Raw genomic sequence first — 15481 nt, forward strand, 5'->3', positions numbered from 1 at the left:
GCCCGTACAGACGGGCGGGGGCCGGGCCGGGCGGATGGCGCGGATGGCGAAGCTCGGCAGGAGCCGCTGCCCTCCGTGGTTGCGCCGGGAAGGTTAAACGCCGGAGGTGCTGGCAAGAAGCCTGGCTGAGAGGACCCGAGCCGAGCCAGATCCCCCTGTAGTTGTCTTGGGGGATAAAAATAAACAAACCCTTCCAGGCCTGCTACCCACAGCAATCGAAACCCGTCCATTAACTTCACCCAATAACGATTCCGGAGAAATCCTGTCTGTGTGTGTGGCGTGAGAATCAGCTGCAGACAGATCAGGGCATAGTAATTTTCCTACAGGCTTTCATGCAAGTCTCTTATTTAGTTGTTGCTTTTATTTTCACTAGTGCAGAGTTAGGTATGTTTCTCTAGTAGGTGAATATATGAATGATTGGAGTTAGGCTGTGGAGCACCGGAGGTTGTGGTTTGTTATCTTTTGGAGTTGAAGCAAAAGCTTTGAAAACTTGTTCCTGATTTCTTCCCTTTGCCTGCCCCCCCCCTCCCCCCAACACACACACCTCTTTTATATAAATAGCCTTACATTAAATCATAGTATTACAGAAGCAATCACAGCAGCTTTCTACAGATGGTACACAGCAGTGTGGGTTTTGCTGCATTTTACATTTGAAGTAAAACATTCTAGTAGGTGTGTGTTTTGGTTTGTATTATAATAAATGCCCTTGATACACCTAGGCTGCATCTTGTATGCTGTTTCCATTTATTTTGTAAGGAACCAATTTATTAGATATTATTTTCTTACATTACCTGAAAGAATTGTTAATTAAGGCACCTTAGGGTCTAGTGCCTTCGTTTGTTTGTTAGTGCACTACAGGGTGTTAGCAAAGAAATGGAGAGGAAAGCTTTGAGGGCAAGGCCTTTTACTGGAAGGGTTGTATGTTTAGCATATGGATGTGAGTTAGCCTGCTGGTCTGGAGCATGCTGATAAGATGCTTTCCTTTTCACAGTGCACTCCTTAGATTCAAAGAGCTAAAAGAGCTGACTGAATCAGAAAAACAAACAGACCCTTTTTTTCAATAGGCAGAGAAAGAAATGAATGTGTGGGTATTATGTGGTCCTAAGACCCTGGGTACCAAAGGTTTCTTTTGTTAGTGTTTCACCATTCTCCACTCAAAACACTTCCTACATAAGGAGAGTGGAGCTGAGCCTTTCCCCACTGAAGTTATGTAAAACTCCTGTTGACTTCATTGGGAATAGGCTGAAGTCAGCCAAAGAACAGCTTGTGATCCCTCTGTCACTTGGATGCTACCTGGGTAGATGAGTTGATATAAGATACTGCAGTATATTATGAGCTTAATCTTTGATGTAAATTGGATAGCTAACTTGTAGCCTGGTGTAAAGTTATAGATACTCCACTACATTTAGCCCATTTTCAGAATATTACATGAGTGAACACATATTTTAGTTTTAAAATAGTTCTATTTCTTCTAATGGGGAGTATACAGTAAATGAACCAGAGAAGTAGTTTTAAACAGTAAAAATCATATTCTTGGGTAGTTTGTGTATCTTTTATTTGTAATGTTATAAGCTGTATTTAGATGATACAGGATTTAATAAAATCTTGTCCCATCTGTTTTGGGGAACTAATAGTAAGAACTGGTAGCTTGGTGCCAGATTGTGATAGTTTTGGCAATTGACAATGGGAATACTCTGATTCAGTGACAGGGAATGGTTTTCACGGACCCAGTGTTACATCCATACCAACAGTAACTGGAAATAACTGGTTATTTTTACAAGAAATCTTTGATTATATCATTATGCTTATTAACTGTTGCATCTATGTCAGTGTGTAGCTCAGCCATGTATCAGCCATTCAGCCACTTTAATTTCAGGTCAGACAGAGATCGGTGGTGCTTAATATTTTCCTCTATTCTGGCATGGTAGGTGAGCTTCAAGCTACAATCTCTGAACTCCTCTGTTAAACATTTTCCTGCATTGCAGACACACAAGAGCATATTAAAAGTACTCGTGTTGGGCTCAGGGTAAAGTTAGAATCTGCTTACATAAGTAGTATTGCAGCACTTAATGTTACCTTGGTGCAAGAAGAAATGTAGATTCAATTTTGGTTGTATGTTGTCCATATCCCTCAGCCTGTCCCTGATGCAGTTGAGATTCATGTTTGGGTAGTCAGTCGATCTGTCATGAGCTTTTTTAATGCTCATATTACAGAGTAATATTTTACTTCTAAAAACAAAGGGCTGCTTTGTTTATTGTGAAGAAGCTTTATACAGGGTAACCTTTTCTATCCTGCTTCAGCATAGCCTATATGTGTGTGTGTGTGTGTGTGTGTGTGTGTGTGTGTATCTGTCTTTCCTAAACAACTGCCTCCAGCTTGAACAGAGTCTGATTTCAACACCACCACCCCCCCAAAAATAACAAAAGCCCCAAAACCCACATATCCTTATGGCAGTGTAAATCAGAATGAACTCCTGAAGTTAATAGATTGAGTGAAAAATTGGGCCACCTCCTCTCCATCCATTTCGTGTATCTGCGGAGCTGGTGTACACACATTTGATCAAGAATCACTTTGCTGTTCAGTGGTGTTTCTCACAAATCAGATTTCTCTGAGCAAGGAGGAGGAAGCTTCTTATTGTAGATGTTGGATCTGGGTCTGACCTTTGTTTAAAAAAAGTGTGTGTGGTTTTATGTTAACAGTTTTGCCCAATAACTGTTTTTTGTTGCATGTTGTTACATTTTGATCAATGTCATGTTTATCTCACCAGTATCAGTAGATTTACATAGTTTGCCACATTCAAGCAGATTAACTGGGTGTAGTTTCACCTGAGGAATTTAACACTGATTTAGCTGTGTTTAGGGACTGGCATACAAAGCTGTTGATTAATCCTTTCTTGCAGCTCTGTTCACTGTGGTTTGTCTCACAGATGGGGTTTGTTAAAAGTTTAGAGATTAAGCTGGCATCTAGATGATGGTTAAATGGGGGGGAAATGCATATTTCAGGTTGAAAATGTGAACTGTTGTACTGTCAAGGTTATGGGTTGAAAGGATTGGAAACTGTACCTCAAGTCCCACTTAGCATTACACAGCTCTATATGTTTTTTCGTTTGCTTCAGGTTTGTTGTAGTCATAAGCCAAATGACCTCATTACATTTGCAAGTTCAGGTATAACCAGTTTGTATAGCTTTAAGTTAAAACATACAATTTAATGGAGCTATCTGAGGATAAGCAACTTTTACAGGTTTTCTGTTTGTAGGGGGAAGAGGTTGAGATGTGAGAATAAGACCAAATATACTTCTGGTTCATAACTGTTAGTCTGTTGTCTTGTAAGTAGTTGTCATTAGACCTGTAAAAATTGTATTATCTTACATTTAACATTGACCTGTTGCATATAAAGCATAATTGATGTTAAAGACCTTAATCAAACTCAGTTTTTTGAGTAGGTATCAACACAGAGAAATCCATAATACAGGTCATTTTCTATACTACTTATTCCTGAGAGATCAAAACTACTCAGTCAATAGGTTTCTATAAACATAGTGCTATGCAAACTTGAATAAAAGAAAGCAAAGGAAGCACCTTTAATCAATTAAGACATGATGGTATCTCATCTGTATTTTGAAGAATTTGAAGTGCCGTGCAAGATTTCTAACAGGTTGCTGGATGGTTCCTTTTGTCTGGTTGAATGTTTCATTGTTCAAGCAAATATTTCTTTGCTGCGGTGTTGCTCATAGGGGAAAAGCAGAAATGCATTTGTCTTAAACATCTGTTACTTCTTTGAAACTTTCAGCTGTAAAGAATGCTTGACTTACCACATTTCAGAAGGTTTAGTAAACTGTAAACTAGGATTACCCTGTGGGTGGGTAGGTGGAAAGATTTGCCAAGGGTTTGACATGGTTTATAAAACACAGCATAGTACTCGAGTCAAGTAAATAAAACCCTGGAAGGTGGTTTAAAATGTATCTTCTCCCAGCCGTTAACAAAAGCGATAGCTGCATCTATTTTGTATGATTGATTGCATTTTTTTTTTTAAGCTTTAAGGTCTTGATTGAAATTAGTTTATATTTATTCTGTGAGGCAGGATAAGAGAAAAATGCAGGGGAGACTAAGACATCTGTATTATCTTCTCTTTAGAACCCTCTGCTTTCAACATCTGACGTATGTTTTTTGGCTGTGTGTTTTCTAAAGAGAGCTCCCTTAGGGGAAATGTGTAATGCTTTGTCAAGTTAAAGACTAAAGAAAAGTTTGTTCTTTGGACAATATTTAGATCTGTGATGAATTGTTAGAAAACAATTTCTAGAAAGCTAACAGAATTTCAGTGTTTTTCAGTCAAAAACCTTGTTGAAGTAATTGTCACATATTTTGCATAAGTTTCAGAATTGCAGTGTACTGTGATAATTATGACAGCACTCTGCAGAAGCCACTGTATTTGCAGTTTCCTGATGCAACAGGAAGAGGAAGGCACGAGTTACAAATCAAGAGTTGGGGGGAGGGGGGATGACAATGCATTAGCTAAGCAGAAAACATAAAGCCAGCAGCACTTTTACTCCAGTGTAGCTGGCCAGTTTTTAAGCACAGTTTGCAGAGATTAACTATGTTACTTAGTAGACTAGTTGAAACAGTGCAAACACTCAGTGGACACCTTTAATGCAAGGGAAGTTTAAATCTGTTGGAAAGGGAAGTTTAAATCAATTGGCTTAATGTAGTCAAAGTTGAATCAGGTTTAATTCTGTTAGAGATCTTGACCGTAGGAGTTTCTACTTCTCTGAATAATTTGAGGTAACGATCCATTTTTTAGTCAGGGGCAACTCTGTATTTAGACTGGGCCTTAATCTTAACGTAAAGTTAATTGGTAAATATTTTTAGAATGCTTTGTGGTCTATTTAAAAAAGAGGTGGAAATGCATTTAAGAATTGATTTTATTTCTTTTCTGCCAAACTTACTTCGTAACAGTGTACTAGTGTTACACCAAATTTGTAGCCTCTTCAGAAGAAAAACTACTGTTGTAGCTATTTGTTTGTAAACAAATCTGTGATGATTACATAAATATTTTGTTCCTGTATTCATTGCTTCTTCCCCTGGAAAAAAACAGTTGCTCACACAGTTGTAATGGTCTAAGAATTCTGTATAACTGAGGTCTATTTTGTGTGTTCAGAAGACAGAAAAATCCTAAATGCCAAAAAGAATTGCATAGTATGATTTTAGGTTTCTTTAATTGCTACTGCATTTCTGAAGGGTTTTTTTGTTTTTGTTTTTTTTAGCTTTTCTCAATGCAAACCAAATGATGCGCCGTTCTGTTTAACCTCGGACTGGGGACAATTTTTCCTAGCCAAAGAATAGGAAAGTAGTAGGCAGGCTTTAATATCTGTAGTATATTGTGTTAATATTATGCTCCCCCAAAAATATTTCATTCATTCAGTTACGTTCAACTTTTTCATATTTTCTTAACTTATCTTTCCAGATCTTTTTTCCCTCCCTTGGCAAGGGCACTTATAACATAGTAGAACTTAATGTATTTCAGTGTCTAAACCAGTGGTCCTCAAACTTTTTAGGCTCAAAGAACCCCTTGGAAAATGCCTGCTCTTCGTTTTCACTTGTATTTTTAACTATGAAAAAATAATAGAGCAATTTTGTTTTGTAAAACACAACAGGTCAGAATGGCATTTAGAACTATGGATTCCTATTTGAAATCTCTGCGTTTATTTTGTGACTCGCATTTGCACACTTAACATTGTGTGACACCCTGTGGCACCCCTGAAAGGACTCAAGATACCCCAGGGTCCCATGTCAGCCTAGTGGAGAATCACCAATCTAGACTTAAGGATAGTTGGATTTTTCCTAAGCTTTCTTCACTTCTGTATTTCCCCCATATGAATTTCCCTTCCCAAATGGTTCCTTTCATGTAGAAGATAGAAACATGGCTATAGATTAATTGTAACTCAGGTATGTTGTCATGTGGTACTCTGGCAGTGGTTCACAACACTTTCAGGTTTGAGACACCCCTCAGAAAATGCCAGCTCTTAGCTTTTGCTTGTTTTTTGACTATGGAAAAATAATAAAGCAACTCTTCTGTTACAGAGAACTCAGCAAAACCACAGCAGGTCAGAATGATTTTAACATTTTGTGTTCCTATTGGGAATTTTGGGATGCTGTTGTGAATAGTTTGTTAGCACCCTGCTTGAGAATCACTATACTGTGATGTAAAAATCTTGGCATTTAATTATATGAGATGCCCAAGATACCTGTACCATGTTTGATTTTTTTTTTCTTTTCTTTTTAAACAATGTCTGTAGAGTAAAATACAGAGTTCATATGTGAACTTGAGTGACCCATGGTGAACCTAGTATCTTCATTATTTGAACTGATCCACATAATTTAATATTCTTCTAATATAGTATAGATGGTTTTCTGTTTAATAAATCCAATATTCTCTGATTTTAAAAAAAATTTAGAGTTTTGGTTTTTAATTTAAAAAACAAATTCCACATTTTTCCATGATAAAAGTGAATCGCCTCTATATATATATATATATGGGTATCAGTTGAACACAATGTTTTTTATTGATGCATTTACAATTGTAAAGCAATTTGGAAGCCTACCAGTGCCTCAATCATTATAATAAAATAAATTCTAAGTACCTATATATATTTTGGTATTAGATTTTTGTTTGTCTGGTTTTTTTAACATGGAAAATCTGAGCTCCCCCTGCCCCCATCACTCTCTAGGATGCAGGTCCTGTCCCAACCCCTTCCCTGCCGCTTCTTTGTGGTGCTGAGCAGTCCTGATGCCAGTGCCCCTCACTCACAAGCCACACACCCCCACCCCTGCCTGCATGACCCACAGCCCTCTGCCCTGCTAGCATGACCTGCAGGCAGAGCCGGCCTTAAAGGTGGGCAGCCAGGGCAAATACCCATAGCCCTAGGGTGGTGGGGGGGGGGGTGTCACAGCACCCCAGGGCAGGGACTCGCTTCAGTTCAGACAGGGGTGAAGAAGAGGAGGCAGTGAGCTGGGGGTTCCCCTCATTCCTAACCTGAAGTCCACTGCCGCCTCAGCCACCCCAAGGCCTTAGCCCTATAGAGTGGGTGGCAGGGGGGGGGGCATGGGGGGCAGGGGAGTGCCTGACTTGAGGCCTCTGCACTTGGCCCTTGTCTGGGAGTGTGCACAGTGGCAGGGAACTGCCCCCCTCCTCCCCCCGAAGCTGCCCATGGCTCCGTCCTGCTTCCTTGCCAGGCCCCACGACCACACGTTTCAGCCCCCAGCACCACACACTGCCCCACTCCATTCCTCACTGTGGGCTCAGCATGAGCCACTGCCTCAATCCTTCTGCAAGTTGTGCCCACCCACGCATTGCCTATGCACCCCCCCAAAAGACTTACCTGCAGGCAACTATGGCAGCTGTTCTCCACCACACTGTCTGGGACTGCATTGCTAGTCACATGCATGTACATACATGCACATGGTGCCCCTGCCCTGATCATCCTCCTCCCACTCCCCTCAGCCCCAAGCAGACCCCTCACAGGCTGGAACTCTGCCAGCCTGCAAGGGGAAACCTGCAGTTTTCCTGCCTTTTTCTCCTTTACAGGGACAAATCTGTGTTTTTCTGTAGCAAACAGAAAACCTGTATTCCTGGTGAACGTTAAGTAGTTCCTTTGACTTTAATACTACTCACCTAAGTAAATGCTCACCCAGGTAAAGAAAGGATCTGTGACCCTTGAATCCTGGCCCTTGAAAAATTATTGTGCTCCTCCGCTTCAGTTTATCGGCTAGATATTAGAGCATTTTAAAAAGATTAAAAATGGTAATGAGCCTGTTTTCAAAGGTCAGTCTGTTCAAACTCATCTACTTGCATATGTGGCTTTTTGTCTTACCTGCTCATTTAAAACTATTTCTGTGTTTTCTTGTGGAGTACGATAGCCAGATGATAAAAGCTACTTAGCTGCTAAATTTTGGAACAATGCTATTCTTTCAGCTTTTCTTCAAATTCCCAAAGTGTAGTTCTGGATATTATCCAGCAGAAAGACTTACCTGACATGTTAAATCTGTTTTTATAGTGTGTGTATTAGACATTTATCTTCTCAAGTAATGTAGTTTCCCTTATTTTTTGCTTTATCCATTCTTGAAATTTTACGACAAACTGTTTCAAATAGGTGTTCCCAAAATTGGGCAAAATATTCAGAAGGAGAAAATTTACCACTATTAAAGAATTGTTAAGGCATGATAAAAGGTTCAGAGAATGGAATGTAGAGACATCATTCACTGCGTAATATCTTTATTTCAAATTTTTGGAAGTAGTTGTTGATAGCAAAGTATAATATGGCATTAAAAGAAAGCATTGTCTCTTAATTTGTCTACCTCCAAAACTCTGGAAGCTGCTACAGGTATTTAGTAGTTTGATATTTTAGCTTCTGTAAGATTATGGTTGTTTTAATCTTGTATGGAAAAAACATCATATATTATTCCAAGTGATAAAAGCTTTGAAATCGTGGCCTCCTTAAAAGCAGTGCTGAATACAGACCTGTTCTGAAGAGTTCCTAATGTCATTGGTTCACAAAGAGTTTAGTGTTTGGGTCCTTGCAGGAGGCATCTGGTCACTGGACAACTTTGTTAGGAAGTGTGCAGAATTACTATGGAGTCCACTGCTTTGAGGTTCTTGACCTTGCTTGTGATCTTACTTCTAATTTTTTCACTTGTTGTAAATTTTCTAGGAAGTTTTGCATCAATCAGATTAATAATTTAGAATAAAATGTCCTCTTTAGCTGTAACTACTATATTTACCCAAATCTAAGATGACCCTGAATTTCAGATGACCACCCCCCCCCAAATAACTAGATTCTATTCATGGAAGGTTTATAAATTTTCCTATAATTCTCTCTATGTATATAATCTAATTATTGGTTAGCCATCTTAAATTCATTACCCCCTATACCAGGGGGCCGTCCTGAGGCTGGTCCCATCGTTGGCCCGCCCGCTTGTCTAGGGCAGTCTGCTCACCTGCCTCACCTTATATGCAATTCTGCAGTAGTTGTTTGTAGGCGGGAGACTGCCCATTTAATGCCCGAAGCTAAGAGTGTAATGCACAGCTCCATATGGTCCCTACACTATGTCCCATGCCTCACAGATGGCATTGCTGTATGGCTCCAGCCCCACACTGGGCCCTACTCCATGCCCGCCTCATGTTCAAACCTATCTAGATCCCTTCTACTCGGGTGGTCTAACCTCCGCCCTCATTCTGGACTGCAAAACTCCCTAAGCCCTTTTCCCTCTTGGCAGTGGCCCCCTCTGAGACATTTGGCCTCACTTCTAGGCCATTTGGGACTCCAGGCCTCTAGTCTCTGGCCACCCCTCTCGGTGGGCACTCTGGCTCTTTGACTGGTCTGGTCCTGGCCTCAGCGTGGCCCAGTCAAGCTTTTTATGGCTAGGTTCTCAAGCCGCTTGCCCTCACTCTGCCATATGGGTCTACCTTCTCAGGTTGTACCACATAGTTCCTCCAGCCCCTCCTGGGCCTGCTCTTCCACCCCCACTGGGCTCACTCCATCAAACTTAGGCTGGCCTATGCCTTTGGGCCCTTCACGTGGACCCTACTCTACGTGGCCTTCTGGGGCCGCTACACCGCCCCCTCTCTGGGGCTACTAGGTCTTACACCCCTTGGGCCTCAGGCCTCTGATGACATGCCTAGACTCCTCACCTGTCCCCTCTACAGGGTAATTCACCAAACCATGGGGGCTGAGGCAATACGGTGCCCCACCCTCGCCTTTCACTGGGGAGGCACAGGTATGGCATTTCCTAGAGGCCGCCCCACCACACCATCCAACCCCAGCAGGATGTAGTTTCAGGTCATTCCCCAGGACCAGGATCCTCCTCCATCCCCACAGTTCCTACCCTGACCTCCAGGTGTTCTGGGAGCAGCAGATCTCCATCTGAGCAATGTTACTGCAGCGGCATCCCTACAGCAATGGCCCGCTCAGGTCTGAGGGCCTGGTTTGCTCAGCCCCATCCTCCAATCCAGGAGCCCTCTTGCAGTCATGTGACTGCCTTGTTAGGCCACACCTGCAACTGCTCTGCAGCCTGCTCAAACCACTTCAAGTGGTAGGCATCAAAGGTGCCCTTCACAGCCCCCATCCCCTGCTCCAAGACGGACATAAGTAAGTCTCTAGCTGTTCTCCCTTGTATCAGAATTTTCTCCATAGAAGTTTGAGAATTGGAAAGCTATGTTCCGCTCTATACATCTTATTCATCCTATGCTGGGCAGGTTGTCCTGCAGAAAAGAATCAAGCCCGGTTTTAATGGGAGTTAGGCAGCTAAATACCATTGAGAATCTGGGCCTCAAACTCTGATTCATTTTCCTTTGAATTGCAAACCTCACAGGAGTGTTAGGAGAGTGAATACACCAGAATACTATGAGGTGGGTGAAATACTACAGTAAAGGTACCACAAAAGTACCTAGAGAATTAATGTAAATCTAGTAAACCTGCTGTTTGCAGTTCAGAATATGGGTGACTATTACATCCTGCTTACCATCTAGGCATGAAGTCCACAGGAATGTTTGTATTAACAAAGTGACTGAGATTTGGTCACAAATAAAGGTATATGCTTCCAGTCCAGCAAGAAAGTTAGCTTGTGATGCCAGTAACTTATTCACTTAAGCATTAAGACTGTTTCTGTCTTAGCAAAAGTTTGATTGGGGCAAAAAGATGCATAGTTCAACCATAACTTACTGATCTTAAAACAGAATGTACTATGTGAAATTCTGGGGCCTTTGCAAAGGTCTAATTAGATTAGTGTTTCTTTCTGCCTTTAAAAATCTATGAATTTGTTGCATTAACTCCTTTTTTCCCCTCCCTTGGGAAATCTCCTATTCAAGTATTGTAAAGCTGATTTTCATTAGGAAACCAAGCGAGACTGGACATGCTCAAAATGCCCAGTTTATCCTCTTAATGATCAAACTCTGGGTCACTCAGTTTCGATCTGTTGCAACTGCTATAATAATGCATACATTTGGGGTACACTTGTAATTCATTAGTCTGTAATAAATGTTAAGTACCTGGCAGTTTCACAGGTTGGTGCATTGTGAATATGGGATTGTTCATATGCTACAGGAAAGTGGAGGTTGAGCAGTGTAAACACAAGTCCTAAGTTTTCTAGAGCATATGTACCAAATTTACTCAAATATAAGATGAGCCCCTAATAATTAGATACTATATATGGAAAATTTATAAATTTGATATAATTTTATATCATGCCAGCTAACAAGTTGCTGTGTCACCCATCTCCCTGGAGAACATCTGTCCAAACTTCCTTAGACACTTTTTTTAAGAAAGCAGACAAGACTCCAGAAAAACCTGCAGCCAAAACTCCTGAGAAGACTCCAGCCAAGAACCCTTCAACAAGTCTAGCAAAGTTACCTCAAAGAAGTCCTTTCAAATCAATATGATTGCTGTTTACAATAGAAATACACTAATGTAGCTATATTACTCCTCTATAATTGATTGAGTACAAAATTCCGGGTTATTTTTGGTGAAAACAGGGTATCGGACCTTGGTTCAGGAACCAATCCCCAATTTATAACATTGTTTCTTGTGGGAAAACTGGTTCTGAGTTACAACATTTTGACTTAAGATGCCGTTTTCAGGAACTAATTGTGTTGTAAGTCTGAGGACTGCCTGTATAGAATCTAATTATTGGAGTTTACCTTGAATTTGTCCCCCGCCCACTGCTACAGTAGGGAAAATAAATCTGCAGGGGTGGGGGCAGACGGCTCCCTTGCCCTCTGCCTGCAAGCATATGTAAGTGAAAGGCACTGACTTGGAAATTTAAAAACACTGACTTGGAAATAAACATGCCTATAGTCATTTGAGTATAGGCAAATTACAATAGGTACCCAGAGACTTGGCTCATCCAGAAGTGATATATTTTACCTTTTGAAACTGCTGCATATTTTAGCACAGGTACTCCCTAGACACACTTTCAAGTAGCATGTTTGTACCATACTGTACAAACTTTGTATATTAGTCCAAAGCAAAAATCTCAAGATTTACCATACAGTTCATTGGGCTGGGCCCCAGCAGAATCAACAGCATTTCAAGCCATAGTGATGCCATAGCTCAACATTGCTAAGTGTGTGTACATACTCCAGATTACCCTGCCCACCCTCCCTCAAGGATCCATGTGCTAATTAGCTCCTTACTCATGACTGGGACCAGGTGTTCTTGTCGTGAGTCCTGGAATCCACCAGAAAGTTATATGCAGGTGAAGCACAGAGCAGCTGAGTCCAGCTGCACCTCATGGAGGGTAGGCCCACACTAACCCAAGGATTCTGGGTAAACTGTTTGGGGCCCCATTTGGTGGTTTGCCAGGCATTTAAGGCTGGTGAGGAAACGGGGATCATTGGAAATGGGAAAGAAAGGTGCAGCTCAATTGTGGGAGTGAACAAGAAGTCAAAATATATTCACTGTAATAGCTCACTGTAAAAAGAGTTAGCACTGAGGGGGACTGGGCATAATGGGCAGTAAGCATATATCTTATTCAGATGGACTGTACTATAACTACTACTTGCATTTTTGGCACCAAGGGAAGGTGTCAGGAGTTTGTTCCGGGCTCTTCAAGTACCGGCCTGGTATTGCTGTACCTCCAGGCCCCATGCTTGTTCCCTCCTGGGGGAACAACTGCCCTTTTGGGTTTTTTTAAGGGCCACCCCCCCCCCCCCCCCCCCCCCCACAAAAAGTTCTCATTACAGTGTTTGCCCAATATGGGCCACGTGTTTTGTTGTCATGCTCAGTGTTGGCTGCATTTAATCAGCTTCGAGTTGGTTTCCATTACTGAGCATAAGCTGTTTTGGCAGCAGTTTAATGATAGTGTATTTAATGAGGCTTCATTGTATGCACATGTAAGACAAGGAGCTTCCCCAAAACCCCCTGCTGATTGGGAAGGGGGGAAACCTCGTCTTCTGTTCTAGTAAATATGGTACATTGGAGGTGACTTCAGTAACATGACTAGCGGCAAATGAATAATTTACTTTTTTCATAGATTATTTGCAGATAGATTCCTTTTTCTTTATATTTAGATAATAAAATCATTGAGATAACTAGATTGGGTTTTACTTCTATTGATGATTTCCTGACCTGTTCAGGGACAGGAATTCCTAGTAGTGCAGTTGTACTATTTATTAAAGCACCACTGGTAAAATTATGCAGGAGGCAGGCTCCATTCCCACTTAAAGCAGGATTTTTGGGGGTTTTTTGGGTTGCGTTTAGTGAGAGATTGCTTGATTGCCTCGATACCAGACAGCTGGAGTGAAGAGCATCTTCCCACTCCGGAACTGGACACTAGTTCATGCAGGTAGTCGAATCATGTGCACCATCTGTGAAGCCAGCAGTCATGCTAGTGTCATGTCCAAGTGACTGCACATGCATGTTAGTACAATGGTAGCTGCTGTAAGCATTCCTGTAGTGGAACTCCTGTGTTAATAGCTGCAGCCCTAGAATATAGCTGCATTGTGTTGTTTGGCAGTAATAAGACTACTTCCTTAGCTGGTATAAATTGGCTTGACTCAGTTAACTTGCACAGAACTGCATCAGCTTACATCAGCTGAGAATCTTGCCTGTGTAGTTCTTTACGTTAGCAAATCTTTACAAACAGCTGATTTGGAGCCGTAGATTTTAGGAACCCTTTCTTTTTGATGTACTTCTCATTCTGAAGTGGACCAAACTCTGTAGGGGCTGTGAAAAATCACATATCCATTCCTGCAGCCATTTGGAGCATTGCTAACCTTGCTGAATTAAACATGTACTAAAGGACAGTATCTTGCACTTGCTCAGTATGCCTTTGTTGAACATTCATACATTTATTTCAGATCTAAATTTACTCATGCATTAATCATTCTGGGCTGAGTATACACCAACCTTTAAGTTTTCAGATGAGCCCATTTGAATTACTTTGAGTTCCAGGCTTCTGAATAATGTCAATAGCCATTTTTAGTTGTTCAAGAGTAAAAGCCAAGTGGATTACCACCATGGTTTCCAAAAATGTATCCCTGGGAGGGTTCAGGCCAGGAATGGTAAATGGTAAACTGTGGGAGAAGATTATGAGCATCTAAATAGAATGGATGTGCCACTGGCACTATTGCTGCATAAACTTGAGATTTCAGGGACAGTAGTGTTGGGTTTACCACAGTGGTCATACTATTTGGACACGAGAACGTCAAAACTTCAGTGTCCCTCAGTAAAGAAGGACAGATTCTTGCCAAAAATACCTTCACATAAAATCATTTTTCTTTCTAGTTTTACTAATTAACTTGATTATTATTTAAACAAATCATTTAGGTTGATTTCTCTGTAGCTGGTTTAGGCAGCATGGCTATGTGCAGTACTTGTAGGGGTTCATGTGTATTAATGTGTTGACAGATTTTTGCAGCCCATACTACCCTTGAAGTTCAGGTACATAAAAACCATTTGGCACAATTGGCTATGTATGAGAAGCATGTATGCCAGATGTGTGTGATGTATTTAATTCAGCATGTGCATGTAAATTTGAGTTTTCTGCTTTCCTATAGCAGGCTTGATTCTAAGCTTGGCTAAAAATCATTTGCGCTGCTCTAGCACCACAAAGAGGCCATAAAATTGGCCTAACTGGCCCACTGGGAATTCCCCTAGCACAGCTACATGCTGCCTCTGTGCAGAACAGCTTTACAGCTGCTGGTATATGGTACTCTGCTGGGAAAGGTTGCTTAAGTGACTCTGTGCTACTGAAATGATCTCTTACGGCTTTTGGCAAGAGGGTGCAAATTGCACTGGAGACTGAATCGGACCCTGGTTGATCCCAAAATCCTGTGCTCAGTATCGTAAAGTCATCTTTCTTGTCCCAGTACCAAACACACTTGACTAGACCAGATAATTTGCTCAGATCATTGATATTATTCATTTTGGGTGCTGACAGGTGTGGAAAAAAACCCCAGCACTTTACCAGAAGAGGAATCGCGTCAGTTTGACATGGCTCACCCAGTAGCTGTATAGTTCATGCACTTCAGCGGGGCTTTTTGGCACTTCTATCTAATAGCTCTTTCAGTTGGCTAATTAGATAAATGTCAAAAAGGCCCGCCGAAGTGCATGAACTATACAGACACTGGGTGAGCCAGGTCAAACTGACACAGTTACTGTTCTGGGCATAAGCTGCACTTGGTGTGTGGGTGCAGCGAGCTGAAAGTAAAGCACTGTTTGTTTGGGGTTTCTTTCCTATGTCTGTAAGCAGCCCTTATTAAGGGATGTACAGCAGCACACCTCTAATCGCCGGCCTTGATCTTCAAATCTCAGATTGCGTCTAATTTTTCTCACTAATACCCACCTCCCCAGACCATTGCTAAACTACAATTCATTGCTTTCTTTGACATCATTTTCAGTGTGTGTAATGGCAGCCTGTCTTTTCCCAGTACCTAATAAAAATCTATGGGGGAACCCTACCAGCAGTTGTTTTTACAGCAGGGATGGTAT

General features: G+C 41.4%; 1 protein-coding gene across 3 annotated transcripts in view; it reads left to right on the forward strand.

Annotated features, from left to right (window-relative positions):
- Positions 1-15481, forward strand: part of RBMS1 (RNA binding motif single stranded interacting protein 1) — a 204109-nt gene that overhangs the window by 71617 nt on the left and 117011 nt on the right. The window contains exon 1 of one of the 3 annotated variants that reach the window (XM_025199975.1): positions 3080-3115. The exons of the other annotated variants lie outside the window; for them this stretch is intronic. Coding sequence (XP_025055760.1) covers positions 3095-3115 — 21 coding nt within the window. The 5' untranslated portion in view covers positions 3080-3094. Of the gene's footprint in view, positions 1-3079; positions 3116-15481 lie in introns of those variants that run through there. 3 annotated transcript variants of the gene reach the window in all.

Source organism: Alligator sinensis, unplaced genomic scaffold, assembly GCF_000455745.1.
Source record: "Alligator sinensis unplaced genomic scaffold, ASM45574v1 scaffold389_1, whole genome shotgun sequence".
NCBI classification, from domain to species: Eukaryota; Metazoa; Chordata; order Crocodylia; family Alligatoridae; genus Alligator; species Alligator sinensis.